General features: G+C 41.8%; 1 protein-coding gene and 1 long non-coding RNA gene across 2 annotated transcripts in view; one reads left to right on the plus strand and one right to left on the minus strand.

Moving 5' to 3' along the window:
* Window positions 1–25,201, minus strand: part of PLCXD3 (phosphatidylinositol specific phospholipase C X domain containing 3) — a 92,823-nt gene that overhangs the window by 25,665 nt on the left and 41,957 nt on the right. Inside the window, exon 2 of the mRNA XM_041711154.2 lies at window positions 19,422–20,130. Coding sequence (XP_041567088.1) covers window positions 19,422–20,130 — 709 coding nt within the window. The remainder of the gene's footprint in view (window positions 1–19,421; window positions 20,131–25,201) is intronic.
* Window positions 673–5,385, plus strand: LOC140681697 (uncharacterized). The gene is made up of 2 exons (XR_012052769.1): window positions 673–999; window positions 1,087–5,385. It is a non-coding gene; the product is annotated as an uncharacterized lncRNA (long non-coding RNA).

Consider the following 25,201-nt stretch of genomic DNA (forward strand, 5'->3'; position numbering starts at 1 on the left):
GGTGGCATCTCCTCTTCCTATTTCAAACAGCTGTTGAAAAGTACCCTAGAGAGACACACACTCACGCCAAATGACTGCAAACATCTTGCCACCACATTTCTCACGGACTCACAATATATATTGTGGGATCTTAAATGGAAGAGAATGCTTGCAGGAGTCCTGACTACATATAGACAAAGCACTGATGCACACCTTCGCACCCTTACCTTGTCTAAATTAACAGGTGACCCACCAGATGATAAGATCGAACATCAGGCGAATCTACCCAAAATGGTATTGGATGATGTCAAAAGGATGGCTCGCAGAGCCTTTTTACAGATTCAGCCAGCGGGAACTTCCGAAGAAGCATACAATCTAGTTACCCAAGGCTCATCTGAACCATTCACCACATTTGTAGACCGGGTAATTCAAGCTACTGAAAGGCAATGTGGTGATGATTTGGCCCGGCCGATAATGATCCGGGACATCCTCGAAAATAATGCCAACGCCCAATGCAAACGAATCATCAAGGCCCTAGGAAAAGAAAAACCTACAGTGCCTGAGATGATTGAAGCGTGCAACTATGTTGGGAGCCCACATGACGTGGCAGTCGTCCAAGCACATGAACCCGAAGAAACCCGGGGAGATAAACTGGAAAGGGCTCTTGCAGCACAAGCACAACAAGCAGAAGCAAGAGACCAGAGACTTACGGAACTTCTAACTGCCCTGCATCTCAGCTCCCAACAACAATACAACACCATGGCTGTCATGCAAGCTGCTCTGCCTTTAGGACCCTGCTACCTCTGCAAAAAACCTGGCCACATTGTAAAGGATTGCACAGAAGTCAACAAAAGCCCACAAACGCCTGATTCGTGCACCACCTGCAAAAAAGGAAAACATATGCCCTGGCAGTGCCGATCCAAACAAGATGCGAGTAGAAGACCTAATCCAAAAAACTCCAAGGCGAGCGCGCCGCGTCACCGCGTGATGAAACAAATGGTGGCCCCCCAAAACCCCGAGGTAAAATCTGCGAATATCCCGGTCCCAATGCCCTTCGCTGCATCACCAGCACAATCCCAGCTAATGACTCAAACTTACTATCCCCAGGCACCTGGTGCACTCTGGCGACCTCCAAGCCAACAACCTTCTTAAAGGATGATGGCTACGACTATATTTCGACAGGAATCACTGGGCCTTCACAACTCCGGCAAGACTTTCTAATAGTTGGCAAAGAAAGGAACTGCATCCTGGGGCTACTTGTTCTACCTTGTGTAGTCTCTGCTAACTGCAATGAAGAACTATTAGTGTTAGCCAAGGCTTACTACCCCCCATTGCATATTCCACCTAAAACCCCTATAGCCACTGCCATTGCACTGCCTATGGGAGCCATAGACCAGATACCACCACGTTGTTTCCCAGTCGCTTCTAAAAACCCCGAGGTCCTATGGGTTCAACACATAAGTGACCAAAGACCAATGCTAACTTGTGAACTATCAAATGGCGGGGTTCGAGTCACCATCAAGGGGATGATTGACACGGGGGCAGACGTTTCTGTAATTTCTTCTTGTTATTGGCCTACTGATTGGAGGTTGGTACCTCCCCCAAGCACTCTCACAGGCATCGGAGGTGTCACTCCGTGCTTGCAAAGCGAATCTGTGATCAGCATTGAAGGGCCTGACAGAGTGAAAGCATTGATTCGCCCTTATGTGGTTCAGAAACCCATCACAGTATGGGGAAGGGACTTGCTTTCTGCATGGGGAGCTAAAATTGAACTGGGTTTTTTGTAGGGGCCACTAAAGCACTCAGCACTCCGAAACTGACCTGGAAGACTGACACCCCTGTCTGGGTCGATCAGTGGCCCCTGCCAGATAACAAGCTGAGTGCCCTCAAAGAACTGGTAGCAGAACAACTGCAGAAGGGCCACATTAAGCCCACTAACAGCCCCTGGAACTCACCTGTATTTGTGATCCATAAGAAAACCTCTAACACCTGGCGACTGCTACACGATCTCAGAAAAATCAATGCAGTGATCGAAAACATGGGCCCACTCCAGCCTGGCCTGCCCAACCTGTCCATGATACCCAGAGACTGGCCTCTTATCATCATAGATCTGAAAGACTGTTTCTTCAACATCCCTCTGCATCCAGATGACGCTCCTCGTTTTGCCTTCTCCGTCCCGAGTACGAACTTACAAGAACCGCTTCAGAGGTATCACTGGCTTTCCCTCCCCCAAGGAATGAAAAACTCGCCTACTATCTGCCAATATTTCGTCGCCCGCGCGCTGACTCCAGTCCGCCAAAAATTTCCACAATCCGTTATCCTTCACTACATGGATGATCTGCTTATTGCAGCACCAACACAAGAGCAGATGAGAGGGACTTGTAGTTATGCTGTTGCTGAAGTAAAAAAGGCTGGACTTGTGATCTCTGAATCAAAAATACAAGAAACTGCCCCCTGGAAGTATCTAGGCTGGAAACTAACAGATCAGTCTATTTCCCCCCAAAAGATACAAATCCGAACCGATGTCCGCACTCTACAGGACTTACAACAGATCTTAGGGGAAATTAATTGGGTTAGGCCTGTCTTAGGAATAACTGCTGATGAACTTGCTCCACTTTTTGATCTGTTAAAGGGAGACAATGAACTCAGATCCCCCAGGTCTCTCACTCCAGAGGCTTATAAAGCCCTAGAACACATCACTGACGCTCTGCAGAACAGGCAGGCACATCGCTATGTTCCTGGTCAACCCTTTTTCCTTGCAATCCTGGGAGAAAAGTTGAGGCTGTGCGGCCTCATCTTCCAATGGGACTCTTCTCTCAAGGATCCACTGTTAATAATTGAATGGGTTTTTATTTCCTATAGGTCACCAAAGACAATCCTCACACCTTTGGAGATGATGTCACAGATCATCATCAAAGGCAGAGCAAGGCTCCTTTCAATAGCAGGCCGCGAGTTTGAAACTATTTACCTGCCCATGAAGAAAACATATTTTGACTGGGCTATGCAAAAATCGGAGGACCTGCTGTATGCCTTGCTGAACTTCCCAGGCACCTGCTCAATTCACTACCCAGCACACAAAATGATCAAAGCCAAGTTATGTTATAAGGAGAAGCCCCTGATCAGTGAAGAACCTTTAAATGCAATTACTATCTTCACTGACGGGTCAGGCCGAACACACAACTCAGTTGTTACATGGCAAAATACAAAAACTGAAACCTGGGAACAAGATGTCCAAAAAGTTGAAGGTTCCCCTCAGATTGTTGAATTGGCTGCAGTTGTAAGAGCATTTCAGCTCTTTCCGGAACCTTTCAACCTGATCACAGATTCAGCTTATGTAGCTAATGTCATTAAGAGAATTGAGGGATCCGTTCTAAAGGATGTAAGCAACAATAATTTGTGTCTTTGGCTTACCTGCTTATATAACATTTTATCACACAGAGCTAATCCTTACTTTATCTCTCATATCAGGGCTCACTCTGGTCTTCCAGGATTCATGGCAGAGGGAAATGCACGCGCTGATGCACTGGCATCAGCCGCGTCTGATGAGGAAGGTTCAGCAAGCGTTGAGAAATCCACCTCGGTGCTTGCTGCAACCACCTTGCCCAACACTATTGAACAAGCCAAATTGAGCCATGCATTCTTTCACCAAAACGCACAGGCCATCAAACGAGATTTTCACATTTCCCTAGAGCAAGCACAAAATATTGTACGAGCTTGCCCAAGCTGTCAGCATGTGCAACCCCTCCCCCCTTCAGCAGCCACCAACCCGCGAGGGTTGGAGAGCCTACAGAAATGGCAAACAGATATCACTAAATATCCATCTTTTGGGAAGTTTAAAAACATCCATGTCTCTATTGATACATTTTCAAATGCAATTTTTGCCTCTGTACATACAGGGGAAACAGCCAAGCATGTCTGCCAACATTTCTCACAAGCCTTCTCCTATTTAGGTGTTCCCCAAGAAATTAAAACTGATAATGGCCCCTCATATACCTCACAAGAACTAGCCACATTCCTGAATGATTGGGGTGTTCACCATACATTTGGCATCCCTCACTCCCCCACGAGTCAGGGAATGGTAGAAAGAACACACCAAACCCTAAAACGCATTTTAAATCAACAGAAAGGAGGAGTAGATCAAGCTACACCTCAAAAGAGATTGAGTAAAGCTCTGTATGTTTACAATTTCCTAAATAGCTCTACAGAAGAGCCCGACCCCCCCATCTACAGACACTTTCTGAACAACAAAAAAGCAAAAATTAAGGAACACCCCCCAGTTTTAATAAAAAACTTAGACACAGGGCAAATAGAAGGTCCATACAACCTCATAACGTGGGGAAAAGGTTTTGCTTGTGTTTCTACAGGTCAAGGACTTAAGTGGGTCCCAGGAAAGAACGTGAAGCCTTACCATGCTCCGAAATCTGCTGACACCCCCACACCAGACAGTTCCTCTACAAGCACAAGCCAAGAAGCCAGCACCCAAACCTGAACCACGCTGCGTCATCGAGAGAAAAATGGACTTTCTATCGTTTAATGCGTGCATATTGTTTTTGTTCTTCTGTTTCAGTTTTTATATTGAAGTTTTACTTATAATTCAACCAAGGACAAATGCCGAGTAGCTTTAGCCAAGCCTGCAAGCTCTAAGACCACCTATATATCTAACACAAACCCTAACAAACCTTTTTCAACCCGTTTAATTATAAGACCTTTTCCAAAAAAAATTCTGACAATGCCTCCCCTACTATAATCAGTGATTTAATAACAATAAAGCCATCTCAGCTACACAGTTGACTTAATGGTTCGAGACTTGCACCTTGGCTAAAGGAACTCTGTAAAATAAGCTTGACTGTTTCAGTAGCAATAAGTATAGTTCTAGTAACAATACCCTGTACACCTCCAAGTGTGCAGAAAATAGTTGTTAAATCAATATTTAATATTTCAAATGGTTCAGTGAAAAAGGGGGAGATGTTGGGGAGGGTAGATAAATATGATTAAGAACCACAATGGTACAGCCAGGACGAATATAACGCCCCCTACTGGCTGGACAATTACCCTCACCTACAACGGGGTCCAAAAGCCGAATGGATTCTCCCATGTCACCCCCCAGAATGTATGGTTCACCCCACATCTGTAACCCTCCCCTGAACCATCAGGTGCCTGTGACCCCATTGGCCCAGGTCCTGTTCCAGCCCACCCTGGAGCCCCCCTTGATAAGGGGTCTCCAGGGGGCTGGACGCCCTCTTGGATCTTCCCTTCCCCTCCTGGAGAGTCCTCCGGGAGTCCCTGCTCTCCTCTCTGTCTCTCCCCTCCCCCATCACCCGAGGCCCAGCCACGTGCTGTGCCTGGCAGCTCGAGGCAGGGTCACAAATGTATCCTGAATAAACCTCTTCCCCCAAGAGCACTAAAGAGATCTCGCTTGAATCTGTCCGTGGAATACAAATACACGTCGTTACACTGGCCCTTAGCCTAAACTGTTTTCTCTCCCTGGTATTTATTCCTGTGATATTTACAATGAGTAGGTAATCACAGAACCTCTCAGGATTCACTGTGCCAGGATAAACAAGAGAACCTTTCTCGATGTCGTCAGCAATTCACTCCCTGTTTATCCTAGTTAGTAATCCCTCTCTGCAGCTGTGTCAGTATTATCTACTCAGAACATGGATGACCAAAATTCCATTGAACATCCAAAAAGATATCCTATCATACCTCAAATGGTAGTATCAGCATCTTTCTGTGCCTGCTGTAATTGTCTAGGTGCATAACATGAGGTTACCACCCTTTGATATGGTTTCCACCAAGGGCTAAGATTTAGCCAACCATGGGTGACACTACAGCAGCTACCTTGCCTGGCAATCCCAGCTGATGAGATCCTGTTCTTATGAGAGCATACACCCATCATCATGACCCTACATTTTATACCACTGAATTTCATCTCACTTCTTCTGCAGGCATCCAGGTCTTGCTATATGTTACCCCTCAGCTTTCCTCAGTTACAATGGTAGACTCCTACTTTGTGTTAGCAGCAACTCCCTTATTCTTTACAGCAGAAATCAAGGTCCTTACTGGCAGAATTAACAACAACCAGGGTCTTTGAGGAAAGCTACCATTTCTACAGTCTGGTACTTCTAACAAGTCCAACTTAATTTCTGATTTCCAAATTCCATTTCAGTCGGTAATACACTACTTAACACTTTACCAACTGCATTATGCATTATTTACCAGCTACACTGGGCCATCCCAGGTGTGACAAACAGGTCAAGGGAAGAAATTATGCCCCTCTGCCCTCATGAGACCTCACCTGGAGCACTGTGTCCAGCTCTCAGGTCCTCAGCACAGGAGAGACTTGTACCTGTCGGAGTGGATCCAGAGGAGGCCACAAAGATGATCACAGAACTAAAGCACCTCAATGAATACAGTATGAGAGAAGTGAGGCTATTCTGCTTAGAGAAGAGAATGCTTTGGGGAGACACTGGAGGAAAAATATCTGCTTTTTTTATTCTATTAGATAATTCTGCTGACCTCTGAGCAACCCTTTCTAACATTCTTTACTGGCATACTTTGAAATCAAACAATAGTACTCATCTTTTCTTTTAACTCAGCCTTATAGCCAACAGTTTTCAAAAGTCATGATGCTACCATCAATGGCATCATAACATGACAGACTGCAAAATTCAGATCAGTCAAAAAGGTAAGCCAGACTCTTCCACATCACATAGTCCTGAATAACTACCTCTAGACTACACCTGCCAATATGCTGTCTGCCTTGAGTTCTAATAAATTTAGATTTTAGAGAAGGTAGTTGGGTCATTTAACTTCCATCCAAAATAAAGCAGTTGGATCATTTAACTTCTATCCAAAATAAAGCAGTTGAACTTTCTCAGAGGAAAAATTAAGGACAGATTCTGATTTATTTCACTTGCAAAAAAGTAAAGGATCCTGAAATGTGCCACAGTATTACTTAAACAACAGAGTCTCCCTGAAGAACTCCATGTTTCTACAGTGTTTCTGATTGTGCATACCATAATAATAATGCTGCTTTGCTGGCTGGTGGTATTCACCTTATAGGTGGCAGATAAAACTGTAGGTTCTAATAGTCACGAAAAAAGTTAAAATAGATATTGAGAATGGGACATAAAGACTGTCACTTGATCAACTGTGATACCAAGAGTCAGGCAAAGGCTGGATGCTTCAGTGCTAGACATCCACTGTGGTACTAAACAGATGTGAAACCAAGATTCTGAAACTGAGAACTGCTGTTCCATGAAATTCCAGCATTTCAAAATGTGATTTTGTTTCATATTAGAAAACAAAACAAAAATTTTGGCCTTTTCACAAAATAAAGTCCAAGATCTATTTCTGAATAAAAAAATGAAAATCTGTGAATATAGAAACAGTATTTAATATTGCAATTAAGAGTGTAACATAAATCTAAAGACAAGACAGAATTAATAGGAGTGAAAATCAAAATGTTTTGACATACGGTATTTTGCTAAAATAGATTTTTCCTTGGGGAAAAACACTGAAAGGAACATTCCTGGAGGGGAAAAAAAACCCCAGAAGAATAGAATTTAAAATACCTGTAATTGTCAGTAAAATGTAACATTGATGGGAAAAAAACAAATGGCTTTGTAATCTCTGGGTTGAAGAAAATCACAGAAACATGCACATGATGTCACATCTAAAAAATTAACAACTGTAGACCAAAATCTTAACAAAGGAAATAAAATATGAAACAATATACCACTGACGTGATCTCAAATTATCTTCAAAAACAAAAAGTTATTTGATGACTTGGAGCACTCTTACTGGTTCTGATCAGCACTAAAAATAGGCAGACATTGTGAGAAGTCTCATGTTTCCAGTAATACTGATAACTTTTGAATTGATCTCATATTTTATTTAACAAGAACTCCACAGCAATGAACCATGGTTACTAACCACAGGGAAAAGGTAGACTAAAAAATACATTATATATATTGTAAAAATTTGTCAGGGGACTACAGAGGATGCATCAGCAATAAAGTAAAATCCCCATGGAGAGAAGAAAAGAGAGGTACAGAGAAATACTTTAGCAAAGACGTCATGGAATAACTGAACTGCTTGGGTTGAAATGGATCTTTAAAAGTCATTTGACGGACACAACTTGTCACTGGTGTACATCAGGAGGACTCTGAGCTGTTAACTACTACACTCTGGATATCTATCCAAGCCATTCCTCATTCACCAAAGCCTATTCATCAAATCCATCTCTGATTTAAAGAGAAAGATGTTGTAGGGGACCATGTCAAAGGTTTTACACAAGCCCACACAGATGACATCCCCTGCCCACGGTTGTGGCCACTCCATCATAGAAGCTTGGTAGGCTAGCCAGACAATACTTGCCCTCAGTGAAGCTGTGATGGCTGTCTTGAATAACCTCCCTGTCCTCCCTGTGACTTAGTGTAACTTCCACAAGGAACTCTTTAATCATCCTCCCCAGCACAGACGGGAGGGTGACAGGTCAGAGTTCCCAGGGTCCTCCCTTCTAACCTTCTTAAAAATGGATACAACATTTCCCTTTTTCCAGTTATCCGGGACTTAACCTGACAGCCATGAATTTTCAAACACCATGGACAGCAGCTTGGCAGCTCCAGTAGCCAATTCCCTCAGGACCTTAGAATATGTCTCATCAGGTCCCATATATTTACATACTACCAAGTTCCTGAAAAGGACACGATCTGATCTCCCTCTTACAGAGGTTCTCCTCCCAGCTTTAATGCCAATTCACTCGCAATACCTGGGAAGAAAGGCTGCCAAGAAAAGTCATTCCCTTCTCCATCATCATAGCATTGAGTCATCTGCTTCATCAGCACAAGGAAAAGCAGACCTGCCACCTCAGCTGAATACATGGTGCCTGAGAGTCCCTGCAGCGGCTCACGCTCATCTTGTGGAATACAGCCCAAACTGCACATTCATCACAGAGATGCTGCAGTCCTCTTCCTCCAATAAACCTCTCATACCAGAGGCTGATGGTGGTCAGTCTTGGCTAAGCACCTGTCTTGCATCAAAGACCAGGCAGACAGACCTAGCACACCTCTGCCTCAGCACAGACTGGGGTAGATCTGCTGGACAGCACCACCTGTGTCAGTGTGACCCAGTGCACTGGCATAATGTGCATCACAGAGACGTTATTTAAGAGACAACACGAGTTCACAAAGCATGCCCTTGTGGAGAAAAACACACACCACTTCAGCAAGATGTGAGTCAGTGTCTCCAGTGATACACACTCTCTTCTCAGAAGAGCTGGGCAGCTGGTACGGTCACTGCTGGCTGTTAGCAGGATAGGAATCCAGAAAGTTACTGAGAAGGAATGTCAGTCCATCCAATGCATTATTTCATAGATTCATAGAATATCTTGACTTGGAAGAAACCCACAAGGATCATTGAAATCCAACACCTAGCCTGCACAAGACAATCCCAAGAATCACACCATGTGCCTGAGAGCATTGTCCAAACTCTTCTTGGACTCTATCACATTTGGTGCTGTGACTACTGCCCTGGGGAGCTGTTCCAGTGCCTGACCACCCTCCAGGCGAAAAACCTTGTCCTGATACCCAACCTAAACGTCCCTGACATGGCTTTATGCCATTCCCATAGTCCTGTCACTGGTGAACAGAGAGAAGAGATCAGTGCCTGTCTCTCGATTTCCCCTTATGACGAAGCTCCAGTCTGCTATGAGGTCTCCTCTGAGACTCCTCCAGGCTGAACAAGCCTAGTGAACTCAGCCACTCTTCATACAGTATCTACTCTAGACTCTTCAGCATTTCTGTAGCTCTCTTTTGGATACTTATACTTCCAATTACTAAAGGATAAAGCAATGTCCTTCCAGAGCTGAAAAGTATTTTTCAAACAGTCCACCTGTATTTCTTATGAGAAATAGCTTAGAAGAAAAAAATAAAACAAACAAACCAGGTGTTCATCATATGGATTAATACTTCCACAGAAGTGTTAATGTTCCTCAGACTGCAGAGCTCAAATGAGGGTGCTTTCCCCCAAGAAAAACCATTCATCTGGATTTATGTCTCTCCTGTTCCAGCACAGCCAGACACTAACAGCAGTGAAATATACTGTCTGATGGAGAGAGGAAGCCAGCAGCAAATGATACTTGGCAAGACAGATCATTATCAGCCAAATGTTCTGAGCTGCAATTAGCAACAGGCTCAGAACTTGTTGATGGTGTGAAAACAGGGCAAGAGGCAAGGCACTGCTCTTGCTTGCAGTGCCACTGCAGTGACCTTGCTCACCTCTCTCAGCTGAGTCCTATCCTTTACCTTTAGCAGAAAGACGCTTAACAAACTGCGCACAGACACTCCCCATGCCACGAGCTCCTACTCTTCACTGAAACAGCACCAGGCTTGGACAACACACAAGTAGCTTGATGACATTCCATCAATGAGCTTCAGGACCACCTGCCTGGCACCTGAAAACAGCCTGAAACAGCATCCCTGGGTACCAAACATCCTTTCCTAAATCTTTACTATCTTTAATGGCTGGTAACAGTCTGACTTCAGGTTTATATTTTCACCCTAACTACCCAAACCCTAACCAGCACCTCACATGCGGCTGAAGTAGAAATGAAGATTGCTGGGGTGACTACTTGCAATAGCTTAGAGGAAAAAAGCACGTCTAAGTAAAAAGAGCATGTAGGAGGAGAGTGGTGAATAAAGGGGCTAAGGAAAGGATGTGACAACAGTGCTACTTTAGTAGACACAGATCCTCCTCCTGACTCCTTGTGCCTGAGGTGGTTGGCACAAGTCCCACACAGCTGGAGGTCAGCTGAGAGAGTGTGAAAAGTTGTGAGGAGCCAAGTTCTCACTGTTTCAGTGTTTTATTCAGCCAAAAGCAGAGAACAGAGAGGGGGCCCTGAAGTTGCTTTTCTCTAGTAAGACATTAAAATCCAAGATAAATCATAATGAACTGAGAAAAAAGCCTGCTCAGAAGGAGGCAAGTTTCTTTTCAATATCCACTCAAATCTTGAGAAACAGCAGTGAACACTCTGGACAAAATGACCACTTTCGCATTAATCAAGCAACACAAGTTGCACTACGATACCTGCAGGAAGCGCACTACGATACTGCAGGAATCATTTGGGATTACAGCCTTGCGTCAGAGCTGTAATTTGAACAGGTCTCACTGGAAAAGCAAAGAAGCCAGTTTCAGACATCAGAGTATGTAAATAAGTTGGGTGGGAGTGTTGATCTGCTGGAGGGCAGGAAGGCTCTGCAGAGGATCTGGACAGGCTGCATCGATGGGCTGAGGCCAATGGTGTGAGGTTCAACAAGGCCAAGTGCCGGGTCCTGCCCTTGGGTCACAACAGCCCCAGGCAGTGCCACAGGCTGGGGCAGAGTGGCTGGAAAGGAGCTGGGAGTGCTGGTGACAGCAGCTGAACATGAGCCAGGGTGTGCCCAGGTGGCCAAGGGGGCCAATGGCAATCCTGGCCTGGATCAGCAATGGTGTGGCCAGCAGGACCAGGGCAGGGATTGTCCCCCTGTGCTGGGCACTGGTGAGGCCACACCTCAAATTCTGCACCCAGCTTTGAGCCCCTCATTCCAAAAAAGTCATGGGGGTGCTGGAGTGAGTCCAGAGAAGGACATCAGAGTTGAGAAAGTGTCTAGAGAGTAAGTCAAATGAGGAGTGGCTGAGTGAGTGGGGTTGTTTTCCCTGCAGAAGAAGAGGCTCAGTAGTCAATTTTTTGCTCTCTACAAAGCTGTGCAGGTTGCAACATGGTGGGGTTGACCTGCCCAACCAGGCAACCAGCAGCAGGACATGAGGAAATGGCCACAAGGTGCACCTGAGGAGGTTCAGGTTGGACATCAGGAAGAACATGTTCTCTGAAAAGGTGTTTAGGGATTGGAACTGGCTGCCCAAAGAGGTGCTGGAATCACCATCCCTGGAAGTGTCCAGGAAACTACTGGACATGGAACTTTGTGGTACAGTTTACTTGGCATGATGGTATTCGATTGGACTAATGATCTTGGAGATCTCTTCCAAGCTTATTGAGTCTTTGATTCTAAATCCAAGTAAGAAGAGAATAAAGATCCATGGCAGTCCGTCTTTGCTGTCCAGCAGAAAATTAATGTGTCCATTACCCAAGATCTAATTTCAAACTTGATTTACTACACAACAGTGTCTGCTCACAGAACTGTGTGCAGGGTGCAGGTTTCAATACCCCACCATGTAACAAATCATGGTAAGGTTCATCCTTTGTGCTACAGCTTTGCAAACAAGACTGTTCAATAGGAAAGTGCCTGCATCTCACCATGGCTCCTATTTCACTCTAACTACTTAGTCGCCTTCATATCTTAATACTCTTTTATGATATAATACATCCAGGATGACAGTTGCTTAGCTACAAAAACCCTCAGATCAACAGCTACAGTGTTAAAATATTACTGCTGCCAAAGGTCAAATCCCACTGTATGATCAGTCAGCATCTTACAGATGTGTCTTTTATTATTTTTCTTAGTGTCTGAAATAAATACTGAAAGACATTTTAATATAATAGGCTGTGCTCTCTAGGGCAACTGTAAAACTCAGGACAATTCACACAATTATATCAATATAATTACAGTCAAATTCTTATTATAATTTTTGACTACATCAAGTTTGTGTATAAGACCTAGCCCTCTCCTCCCCCTCCAAAAAAACCAAAAACCATTCCTGGAGAAAAATATTATTATTAAAAATTTGCTTAAAAGTAAAGTTGTAAAGGAAAGATCAATAAAAGAAGGATATATATTTGAGGGATTTTTATTCATAAAACCAGTATCTTTCACACTGACTCCTTAAGAAAAAATTGCATTGCAACTCACAGGCATTATGAAATTCCTAGGGAAAAAACCATATCACCTCTGCTTTAACAGAAGAACAGCATGGGCATTTTTACAGGTTATGCAAATTCTGCATCATACAGAAGCTGGTAAATCAACAAGACATTTGGCCTGCCTGCTTTCACAATCTCCAGCCTCCTGTTGCAGTGATCTCTTTGTACAGTTGTGGCAGCGGTGTGCCAGAATCCCTACTGCTTCCTCTGCATGCTTTATCCAACACATCTCTGGCTGTAGCTTGCATGGCCAACGGCTCATTCGGCCCACAAACGCTACTTGTTTGTAAGCACAGGGAAGCATTTAACTAAATTAATTGCAGGCTTGGTGTATCTCCTGAAAATTGATTTAAGGGGTTTCTGTCACTAAGGTTACTTTGACACCCCTTCCTGTCTTAAATCTTTCCTACCAGCCAAGTGGAGATACCCACTGCAAAAGCTGGGGATGTGCAGGTGACTTCTCCAGGGACCGTGTGGATGCATTCTCTCCAGACAGCATTTGAAAGCCTCTAAGGTTTTAGAGGCAGCTGAGAATTTCTCAAACCCATCAAAAATTATACAGCATATTCAACATGGCTTTGCAAGCTGACAGGATTTTGTTTTGACATTTCTATTCACATCCTATCCCTCTAGGACCTACCCAAGTTAAAAATTCAAACTTCCAAACATATAATGAGCATGTTAGTTTGTGCAGTACTGTCCAGTTCTCTGCTTAAACTTTGAAATTAAACTTTAAACTTTAAATTTTATATGCACATCCTTATGTGCATATATATCTACTTATATAGTACTATAAGTAGACTAGCATGGTTTGCAGCAGTGGTTTGCAGAAGGCAAGAGCTAATACAACACAGAAACATGGACATTGCCATATCTACTGAGTTTGTATTTGCTTGTGTTTATGTGAAACGTGTTTGCTTTACAGAAAATTATTACCAATTTGAACATCACCTTGTGAATACATCTGGAAAAGCTTGTTTGTGTAAAACTCTGTGCTCATTTTGTACATTATAAATGAAGAGCAGAAGACATTTCCTTCACAATGAGGTAGAAGCAGCTACACAGACCCAGGCCCAACATTAGCAAATGCATTTTCCCTGGGGTCAGCACTTGTTAGCATCTATTAGCTTCTGAGTTTCCTTAGTGATCTGAGTAATGCAGAAAAATCAAAGAAAACCCAAGCGACTTAATGAGACATTTGCAATTTCACTACAGCAGCCATAAAGATTGAAGTGTGAAATCTTTGAGACAAGTAGATATAAGAGACAGCTTACAGGAGTGGAGCTGAGAGAATGAACATTAACTTTTTTGTTATGAAAAGCACTTGCTGCTCTCTGTACGTGCAGGGTCACACTGTGCCCAGAGTGCAACAACAGGAAAACACAAATTATATTTACAAGTAGTCACACAGCACACACAGTAACTGTAAGAAGGTGTTTTGATGCCCAACATGATAAAACTCGCAAGCACACCAAGCAGAGGGAAAAACTGTGAGACATCCATACCTGCCACAAGTAAACATCAGGATAACTACCCAAAACAAACACCCAAAAACCAAGCCATTGATCACAGAGGTCACCATGGTGGTCACCATGCCAGTCATTTTTCTCCACCAAATCCCACAGGCTACTACTGAGTATGTAGATAAATACTTTAGCAAAGTTATTAAGAATCTGTGCTTCTGTATTTTGTGACAATTTAATACTGTTCCAAGTTCACAACCAGAGCCATCAGACACAACCATGCGTCCCTTCCTGTGGGAATGCTATACTAAAATTCTCATGCAGACAGATGGTCCAGTGATGAAATGCCACTACACATACACAGCCCATTGGGGGTTTCATTGTGCAGGCCTGTTGATGTGGTAGACAGATTCTTCCAATGAAATCTCTCTGTGCTGTTCTGTGTGCAAACACAGAGATTGCCTGTTGTGTAGAAAGACTGGAAAAGTAATTAAGAATAGTTTGAGGAACAACATAAATACTAATGATTTGTCTGGATTGCCCAGAGTTCTTTTGAATAGCTTACTAATATACCAGAATTCCATTTTGTTCCTTCTGTGGTCAGGAAATAATAAACCAAAAAAAACAGTAAAGAGAAGAAAGGAAAAGATAGCTGTGTCCCAAGGCAAACATATGTGGTAAGGCATGCTTGTACAACACACATTAGTGAGGGACTGAGTCTCCCCTCACCTCTCAGGAGCTAAAGAGCTGACACTTCAGCTTCTCGAGTCCTAAAATTGGAACCAGCTCACTGGAACCTGCTGCTCTCCTGCAGCCTATAATACAGATAGACATCAAGTTTACAATCAGAAAAGATACAGAAAATTCAGAAAACATAGTTGCCATTTTTGTTGTTTTTCTTTTTCATATAAAATAGTTTAAGAATTACATCAGTCAATATGGAGTGAAGATTAAAATATGATCAATTCCCACACTTCCTGTGACACAGAAACTCAAAAATTCAGCTGATGGAGGTGTGGCACCATCAGTAACTGACTCAAAAAAATCCTCCTTCTTGCAACTTCAGGAATAATGTTCCATACAATATCCACCTAATCATACAATATCCATACTCTAGCTAAATCTTGCTCTACTTAGTTCATGACTGCACCCAGGATTTTCTCCTGACAGTTTCTGTGGCTTACTTACCACCCCTTCTGTTAATAGTGTGAATTGGATGCTTTGCCTCCACTTCAAAAGGTTCATTCTCATGTGCAGAATATTTTTTTTTTTTAATTTGGTTTGGTTGCTAAGGAGGAAGCTTTAGCATGGTAGGCAGGGATTTAGTCATATGTGAGCCACAGGGAACATTATCCTTAGAGATTAATTTAGAAATCAAGTGACAATTGGCAGAGTGTGTGTTTACTTTCTAGTTTTTGAAAGCTTTGCAAGTACCACAGGATTTCTGCATCCTCTGAAGGAGATCTATTCTTCTGCTACATTAATAAATGACAGAGACAACAAAGAGAGTATCACACTTGTCTCAAGTGTCATAGATAAAATTAGTAATTTCACTGCAAATCAGAAAGCAAACTAGATTATTAGGAACAGCTCTACACTAATCAAAAGGGTGTCTCACAACCAACTTTCAGATATACTGAAGGCAGCTGTCTCACTGTGAAGTTAATTCAATGAGCACAGAAAATGTAATGCATTTGGCATATATTGTTTGCTAATCAAAGAACATTTCTTGGCATCTAAACTGCATGTGTGACAGAATGTTAAGCCTGGAAACACACTGGTAGTCCTCAAAGCTTTTCATCAAATCCAAGAAACATAATGTGCACACATGCAAGCGATTCTCCTCATTCAAATAGTGAAGGTGAAATATGTGTCACCAAGTTTTGTTACACTGAACTGTGGTCCAAGGAAGACCTTACAAGAAATAGCTTTGCCTTATGTATTTGTGCAGGACAGAGAGCTTCATAACTTTTAATTTCTCCTTCTTTCTAATTGCCATACCACAGAACGCTACCTGTTATGACAGCAAAGCCTGTGAGCAAACATTATCAGTAGAAAATTCCTGGTATATCTTCACTGAATTGAGTTTTAGGAGAAAATGTTTTGTTGTTTTTTGGGATTTTTTAAATTGAGGTTATTTTGGGCCTCACAGCTTGCATATCTGTGCTCTAGGGAACAGATCAAGGAATAACAGCTCTTCTCCTTCTGAAATATATTGCCTTGGAAGGCTGCTCTACTGCAGTGTACGTGTGGACCTCCACCACCACAGGCAATCATGACAAAAAGCCATTAAACCAACCATCTTGGCTACAGAGGAATATTTCACTGTGCTCTTTCCCAAAGAAATCTGCAAAACAATACAATAAAGTCCGGATGGTATTGCTATATGGAGTTTGCTCACAGATTTCCTAGTCCAACAAATGCTGTGACTGAGGGAAACCATTCTCTCCCTCTAAGGCAGTTACTGCTCTTCAAATAATAAAAAATTTCATTATTAAAAAACAACTTCAGAGATGAAAACCTGGCATGTTTCATTGCATCTGAGAGGATCTAAACTTTGCCCTGTTTTCAAACTAAGTCAATATGTAAAAGGCAGGTAGACAAACAAAACAAAAGAAAATACTATATGTTTCATTCAAAATGTAAAAGGAACATTTATTTAATGTAGTACTTTATTTAGGAAAAAAACTCCAACCCAACCCAACCCAACATGACCCAAACAACAAACCCCCACACCAGAATGATTTGAAAAACTCAACCTTATTCATTTGCTTTCAGAACTTTTAAATTTCAATGATAGGGAAAACCCCATCCAAGTATGGTTACAAAACTGCTTCCAAAATCAAGATAATTGGATTCTTAATGTAAGGCGTTTATCCAACATTTCTTAATAAGGAGAAAACAGTATAATTTATAAGTCTGTGCAGTTACTGGCAACAAAAGCACATGTTATCTATCTACGACACAAAGATGGGATTTGATCTCAGTATTTATTTTGAAAAGGACAAAATAATATTTTTACTGAGTGATGGTTCAGAGTGGCAAGCACAGCACAGCTGGAATGTATATATTTTTACCTTTTGTATGGATTATATATTTTTATGCTACTGAAACATTAACACAGTGAATTGAAGGTATAAGTGAAGAATAAAATCTACTGTGTAAATTGTACTTATCTTTTAATTTCTTGCTTATTTATTTTTAACAGAATAATCACAAAATGAGGAGCAGTTCTGAATATATTTGATATTTACCTTTAGAGTAGTTAACTCAAAATACAGGTTCAGTTTCTATCAACATTTCATCAATTCCAAGCCTGCATCTTCCTTTTTGTATTAAAAATAAAAATTCAAATGAGATGCCATACTTGGAAGACTCAATATTGGCCATGGAGATTATTTTGAAGGTCTATTTCTCTCATAATGGCTGAAAGAATTATGCAAAAAAGGAAACAACTTTTCATGTAGAAATGTGACTACACACTTGGGGATAATGTGAAAAATCTCACTTGAAATCTGGCAAAACAACATTTCCAGATTTTTTAGCCCAATGATCTATTGACTTTTGAAGGAAGTTACAATTTCAAGATTTGCTGTTGGGAAAGGCATACAAAGAGTTCAGTTTAAAGCTCAAACATATTCAGCATCTATTTCAAGTTTTTGCTTTACAAATAGCTTCTAAAAAGCACATTATAAGCCAAAGACGAATAAAATGGCTATTTTATTGATACAACAAGCTTTAAGAACAACCTGTCAGTTTCCTGATTGTGCTACTTCATGTTCTAAAGAGCACTCAGGAAGATGTTTGCTAGAGGAAAAAGTTCTATATCAACAAGGTGTTTATCAGTAAAATCCACCAACAAAGGAGTGTTTCCGTATAGAGAAGTGCTCTTCAGACTCGGGAGTGAGGGAGACTCCCCAGACCGATGGAGACCTTAAAACACAGATGAAGACTGTACCAACAGCTGCAAGTGCAGTCGCACAAGCACTTCTAGACCACATTCCACAGCTCATAAAACCTTCCATGTCAGTGTTTTGCAATGCCAGATAAAGTTTTTACCTATTTTTCAAGTTAAGAGCTGCTTTGGAAAGCTGCTGTAAAAACAGCTCAACCTTTCTCAAATATGAGACATGTTTTCTTTGCAGACACTGTATCTCTCATTTCACAGAGGGAGCTATGCAAACAAAGACCTTCCTGTAACATGCACATCCATGCAGAGAGCAAAACATTAGCAGGCCACTGGCCCCCATTGTAAATATTTTTTACACTCTGCAACCCTTCTTTATTTTTAAGTAGAAAAAGAAAATAGCTCTTGTGTCTAGGCATTAAATTTCAGTTTTCCTACCAAGTTGTCAAGAACATAGTCACATATATATGCCTTTAAGCTCAAAACTGGCTGTGATTTATCAAAGTCAGGATGGTATAAATAATGCATGTCTTGCACAGGCAGATTTTTTTGTAACATAACAACTAATGGCCTGTCAACAAGCTATTCCATGTACAGAAGCTATACAATGGTCTGCCATCTCTTTCCTGTATGATTAATGAAGAAAGACTTTAAGGAGTCAAATTCTCTCTAGTGGTGTTCTGCTGTCTTTGATACCATGTGTGATGGTATAGAGACAGAGAAACTGTGTAAGGGCAAATCCTGCAGCATCAGGCTTTGCTGATGAGCCAGGACAAATTTTTTTATCCTATATCTGAAGCCTGATGCGCAAATAAAAACTTAAATTATCTAGATCATACAGGTAAATTTGTCTAGATCACACAGATAAGATTTTCCAGTAAGGAAATCCTAGACAATTCAATGCTTATGGTAAGAAACCACATTTGGAAAACAAAGCAAATTAGCAAAACCTGCATTCAGAAAAAAAAGAAGGTTAAACCAATCTCCTAATATCTCATTATGCTTCAGTGGCAGATTTTCTTTCAAGATGCAAAAGCTTGTCCTTCAATGCGTTACTCTTTAAACATTTCAGGATTATGCCAAGTTCTGACTAGCCCACAGTAGCATGGAAGAAATGCATCTGCTAGAATGCCTTTAGAAGGAATTGGAAAAACAGTACTACCAACACACATGCAGCACAGTCAGCACACCTTACCAGCAACAAACTCACCTTTCTGTGATCGTTTCTCTGAGACCACTTGCAACCCCTTTCACCACTGTACTAGCCTTTGGTGTCAGCACTACTTGAGATATGAAAAAGGAGCCTTTCTTTCTTCGTTCAGTGATCGATGCCTGCAGGAACTGAATCAACTTTTCCGTATCCGTTGTGTTTGCCCAGGGAGCTGGCATCATCTGGCCTGGCCACAGAAAGGCTACCTCGACAGCCACTGGACTGTGGTAGAACACTAGCACTTGGTGCTCCTTCTCCCACAGGTACTGGAGGCTGACTTCATGGGCAAATATAGCAGGACACATTTTGTTTCCGTATGTGTCTTTGAGCATCTGGACAAGTTTTTCATGATGGCATTTCTGCATCCCATAGAAATGATTGAAGTCCAAGAAGACCACTTCTTTTGGATGCTCAATGAGAAATGCATTGATCTCCTCCAGGCCTTCCTTGACTTTGGCACTAAATAAACCATGAGCAAAGTAGAGTTCATTATCTGGGTCTCTGGGCTTGGTGGAAATTCTGAGATCGAAATACCGTATACCTGCCCCCAGCTGGCTGGTGAAGTTCATGGTCTGTGTAGCCAGCCACTTCCTCATCAGCTTTTTAGCCACAGTCCCAAAAACTGACACAAAATTCTGGACCGTCTCCGGCTGCTCAGGCCCAACTGGAGAGGCTTCATCAATGTAGAAGCTAAAAGAGTCATGAGACCCTAAAAACACAAGAGAGGAAAATTATAAAAATATATTAAAAGCCTTTAGTCAGTTTTTCTCAATTAAAATAATATTCGGAACTGTACCAACACCCACCAACCACCTCCCTCACCATTTCCTTCAACAACAGTACGTTTGTCTGGAGCATTTGCCCCAACAACACATTGTAGGAACTTGAAAGAAAGTCTGTTTCACTGCTTGTCTGGATGCTCAGTTACTCTTTTCCAGCTCTTACTTATGTCTTTAGGCTCAATGTACCCAGTGGTCACTGAACATCAAAGCAATTCTGGTAGCAAAGCTAGTCACACAATAAGTCCCTTGATCCAAGGAGAGTTTGGCCCTGCACACTGAATCATGTAATGTCTAGTTTGTAGAACCAAAGAAAAAAGCCAAAACAAACCAACATCCTTCCACACACACCTTTATATCCAGATAAAATAAGAGTTGGAAAAATGTCAAGGAACATAACCTTTCTATGTTAATTTCAAGTCTCATCTGGCCATCCACAAGGTTATTGAATGCTTTTTTCCTTCTTAAATTTACTTTGAAAATTCTTTACTATCCTTTGCTAAATAAGTACAAGAGATAGAGCCACTGATAAAATTCAGAAACTCTCCTGCCTGTTCTTCAGAGGAATGGGATGTAAAACTTAACAAGCCTATATATAGGAATTACCATTTTCTACAACATAAATTTGAATATATATTCTACTCTATACGTACATATTCCACACACTTTGCTATACAAAATTCTGTGTCTCAAGGTATGTCCATTTGTAAAACCCCACAGTCTCAAAACAAAAGCCACAATTAACAATGCTCAGCATTCAGACATTGACATGAAAGCAGTTTTATGGAGAGATGAGCTGACTCTAGGAGATGCTTTTCACCTTGTCAATCACTACCCTGCTGAACACCTGGTGTTTGCACCTGGCAGTTTACACAGAAACACTGTCCAGCTGTTGGCAGAGCCACACTTCTGCTATTCCAGCCTTAGATGCTTCTAGTCAGACTTGCAGTGGCAAACAGGTCTGATGCTCAGTCTGAGACACAATGCTTGCAAAACTCCTTCAGGGTAAGCAGGACTTGTATTCTGGAAATGGACTGCAGTATTAGGTGCTCAGAGATCCAAATCCTTCATCAAAATGAGTTCAGAGCACTGGTCTTGTCTGCCACCAAAGCTTTTGCAGGTGCTTTTCAAAATTTTTTTCCAAAGCACACATGCTGTAGCAAGTAAGTATCACATTAATGAAATTCTGCTAGTCAGTCATTTCATGCTAGTCAGTCATCAGAAAGTGATGCTACTTTACCTGAACTGGAATAAACCCTATAAACTGAAGCAGCAGCTATAATATGTTCTTCTTTAATAACAAATAGAGTCATGACAAATCATCCTAGAATCTGGCTTGGATTTGGCTTTGTTTAATCTGAGAAATGTCTTTAATCTGAGAAATGTCTTTAAATTTTGTACACACCTGGTTCTTATGGTTGCCTCTTTGAACTTCATTTTGCTGTAAATATTAGACAACTTTTCCATTTTGATGAAGCTTTCTACTGCTAGGTGTTGAAGTAATAATATATTTCTTGCAGTACCTGATTAGATCACACAGTATCTGGTTACACACTGATATCCTTGGGGACTAGATCTGCATACAGAATTCTAATGGTAAAACAAATTATTAGAGCAGTGACCTGTGTATAAACAGTATTACAGGGAAAATCAATGAGATGCATTAAATGTTCTGCTCAGTGTAACCTGCACTAATCTAGAAATCAAAGTAAATCTTGTCTTGTTTAAAACAAGGCACAGCTACTGATATTAGGAAGGGATGGATTTTGCAAACCCCTGCTTTGTCTATTGAAGCCCATTTTATTTTGATAGGGTTTTATGTCAGCTTAGCTACCTGATCAACTGATTAGAGCAATAGGCTTAAAATGGTATTAAGACTAAGTAAACCATTTGTCTTTTATCTTCTGATCTGCAGACACTGGACACCTGAAGTTGCAGAAAAGGTAGTAGCTAAACATGACTACAGCACTGCCAGTAGGCACATATTGGTTTAAAATACTTCTTAAAACTACTTTAGTCAAGAAAGGCAGCACAATTCTCACAGCAGAAAACTAACATGAGCACCCTGTCAACAGGTAGCTTTTAATTACTGGTAATGAAAAACACAGAGAAGTGTGTGTGCTTGTGTGTGTATGAACACTATAGTTAGAAACACCTCAACACTGCAAGTAGATAGGTCAGAGAAATATTTTTTCCTTATCAAAGTCTTCGTGCATATATTTGAGCCTAAAAATAGGTATTCCTATGTGGATGATAATAAGAAAATTGCACAGTGCTCTGAGAATTTTCATGTTTTGTAACCCAAAGAAGGAAGCTCCACAGCATAATACAAAATGAAAATAAGGCTTAACTTGGTTGGCATGAAATAAAGCAGAGGTCAGCTGTTCAAAAGTATGTAAAGATTCCTTCTGAACAAAAAATACAGCAAATATTTTGTCTTTCCATATTATAAGTACTTTGAACAGGTCAACTAAATATTAATTTCCATGATGCACTCAACTACATTTCCTTTTGCCTTAATCCTGTCCTGTTGTCTCAGACAGCTTACTTGTGTAACTCCCAGAAATTCAAAATCCTTACACTTAGCAGAGAAAATTAGGGTATGATCTTTTCCACTGTCATGCCCAAAATTACCATATTCCTGGTAATGAGGGAATTCTGTACATATATTCTTTTGGCAACCACGTTTCCTTCCAAATCTTTGTTTTGTGCATATGGACATTCCCCTCCTATATTTTCACTGGAAAATATTCTTGCAGGTTCACTATATCACCAAACTTCAGCCTCCATGAAAAGAGGATGCAAGTTACATTTAGGAAAACAAATGCAATGATGCCTGCAATCTTTGGAAGGTGGCAGTGCTTGCACATCATCTATCTCTGTTATGATAGGTCTGTACCACAGAGACTTCGCAGTCTGAGACCTGGAGAAGAAAAGAGGGGAAATTACTCATCCCAAGTCATTCAGGGAACAAATGATATTCCTCTTGTGTGCAAACATATTACCTCACCAGTACTTAGTGTCTAAAATTTTCTTAAAATATTGCACCCTGTTTTCCCACTATTTCAACAACCCAACATATCCAAGAAGTCAAGAATGAAGGCTCATGGATCAGTATGATGGGGGTAGCAAACAAGGGGTTAACATGCTGTGCACACACTATAGACTGCCCAGTCAAGAAGAGGAAGACTTTAAACAACTGGAAGAAACTTCATAATTACATGTTTTCATGGGGGAATTTTGAGACATTTGCAGAGCAAAACAGCGGAGTGCAGGAAATTTAGAGAGCATCAGAGACTTATTTTTTCTGCAGGTACTCCTTTAAGTAGTGAAGCTGCACTGCTGGATGTTGTATGAATTAAGGAAGAAATGGATAGGGACATAAAAGCTGACGACAGCCCTAGACTGAGTGACTACGAGGAGAAATAAGAATTTGAAATACTCAGGAAAGCAATGAAGGCAAAAAGCAGAATAAAGATCCTGGATTTCAGAGCAATGGTCTTGGCTTGTCCAGGAAATTGGTAAGTGGTAGCCTGGAAGAACTCAATTACCTTAAATGCCAAGAGACTCAGCAGAAAGAGCTGAGCTTTGAAAGCAACTTCTCTGAAGCATATGAACAGAGTGTGAAGAAACAAGGATGTATGGCATGAGGCAAGTTTGGCTGAAAGAGTAACTTCTGAGTGGCATCTAACTTAAAAAGCCTTTACAGAAGGTTTTAGCAAGGACAGGTTGCAGGGAGGTACAGAGGACAAATGCACAGAGGGAGTTAGGAAGGGCACAGCTGGGAAGGGAAATCTGCAAGGGATGAGAAAGGCAACAGACAGCTTCTGCTGATATATCAATAAAAAAGAAAGCACAGAGAAAGCGGATTCACTACAGAACAGGGCAGGAGACCTGAAGGATTGGGTGCCATTCAGAGAGACCCGGACAAGTTTGAGAAGCAGCCTGTGAGAATCTGATGAGGCTTAACAAGGCCAAGTGCTGGTGCTGCACCCAGGTAGGAATAACCCCTGGTACCAGCACAGGTTGGGCATGAACAGACCCAGAGCAGCTCTGCCCAGAAGGGCTTGGGGGTGCTGTGGGTGAGAGGCTGCACATGGCCCGGCCATGGCACTCACAGCCCAGAGAGCCAAACGTGTCCTGGGCTGCATCCAGAGCCCCGTGGGCAGCAGGGGAGAGAGGGGATTCTGCCCCTCTGCTCTGCTCTGCTCTGCTCTGCTCTGCTCTGCTGAGACCCACCTGGAGCACTGTATCCAGTCCTGGCACCCAGCACAGGGAGGACAGGGACTTGCTGGGTTGAATCCAGAGCAGCACCTTTGATCATGAAGATGATGAAAGGGCTGAAGCACTTCTCCTCTGAGGATGGGCTGAGAAAGTTGTTACGCTTGGAGAACAGAAAGCTGCTGAATAGCATCTTTCCAGTACCTAAAGGGGTCTTATTTAGAAGAGGAAGAGCAAGTTTTCACTTGGATGACATAGGACAAGAAGGAACAGTTTTAAACTAAAAGAGGAGAAATTAAGATTAGATGTCAAGAAGAAGGCAGTGCTATTCAGAGGGCAGTGAGGCACTGGATCAGGTTGCCCAAGGAACTTGTGGATACCCCATCCCTGAAAGTGTTCAAGGCCAAGTGATGGATAGCATTTGTAATCTGTTCCTCAGCAAAGGGGTTGGAACAAATGATCTTTAAAATTCTTTCCAACTCAAACCATTTCATTATTCTAAAAGAAATTATCAAGAGGCAGTTAAAATGTCTACACCAGCCATGACTCAAAGAACAGAAGTGGCCAGTTTCAACAACTGAGATACTATATTTTCATAAGCTAGATATTAAAGAATAAATTGTGCAGTATCACTTAGATTGCTAGAAAATACCTGCCAGTATTTTTACTAGGGAGACCGGCCTACTGCTTTCTTTACTGGATTCCTGTAATAGGGCAATTTGGAATATTTAACCCACTACTGCTCATATGGACATATTTATGGCTTCCCTGGAAGGCTAA

The sequence above is a fragment of the Taeniopygia guttata genome, chromosome Z (genome assembly GCF_048771995.1).
Source record: "Taeniopygia guttata chromosome Z, bTaeGut7.mat, whole genome shotgun sequence".
Taxonomy (NCBI): domain Eukaryota; kingdom Metazoa; phylum Chordata; class Aves; order Passeriformes; family Estrildidae; genus Taeniopygia; species Taeniopygia guttata.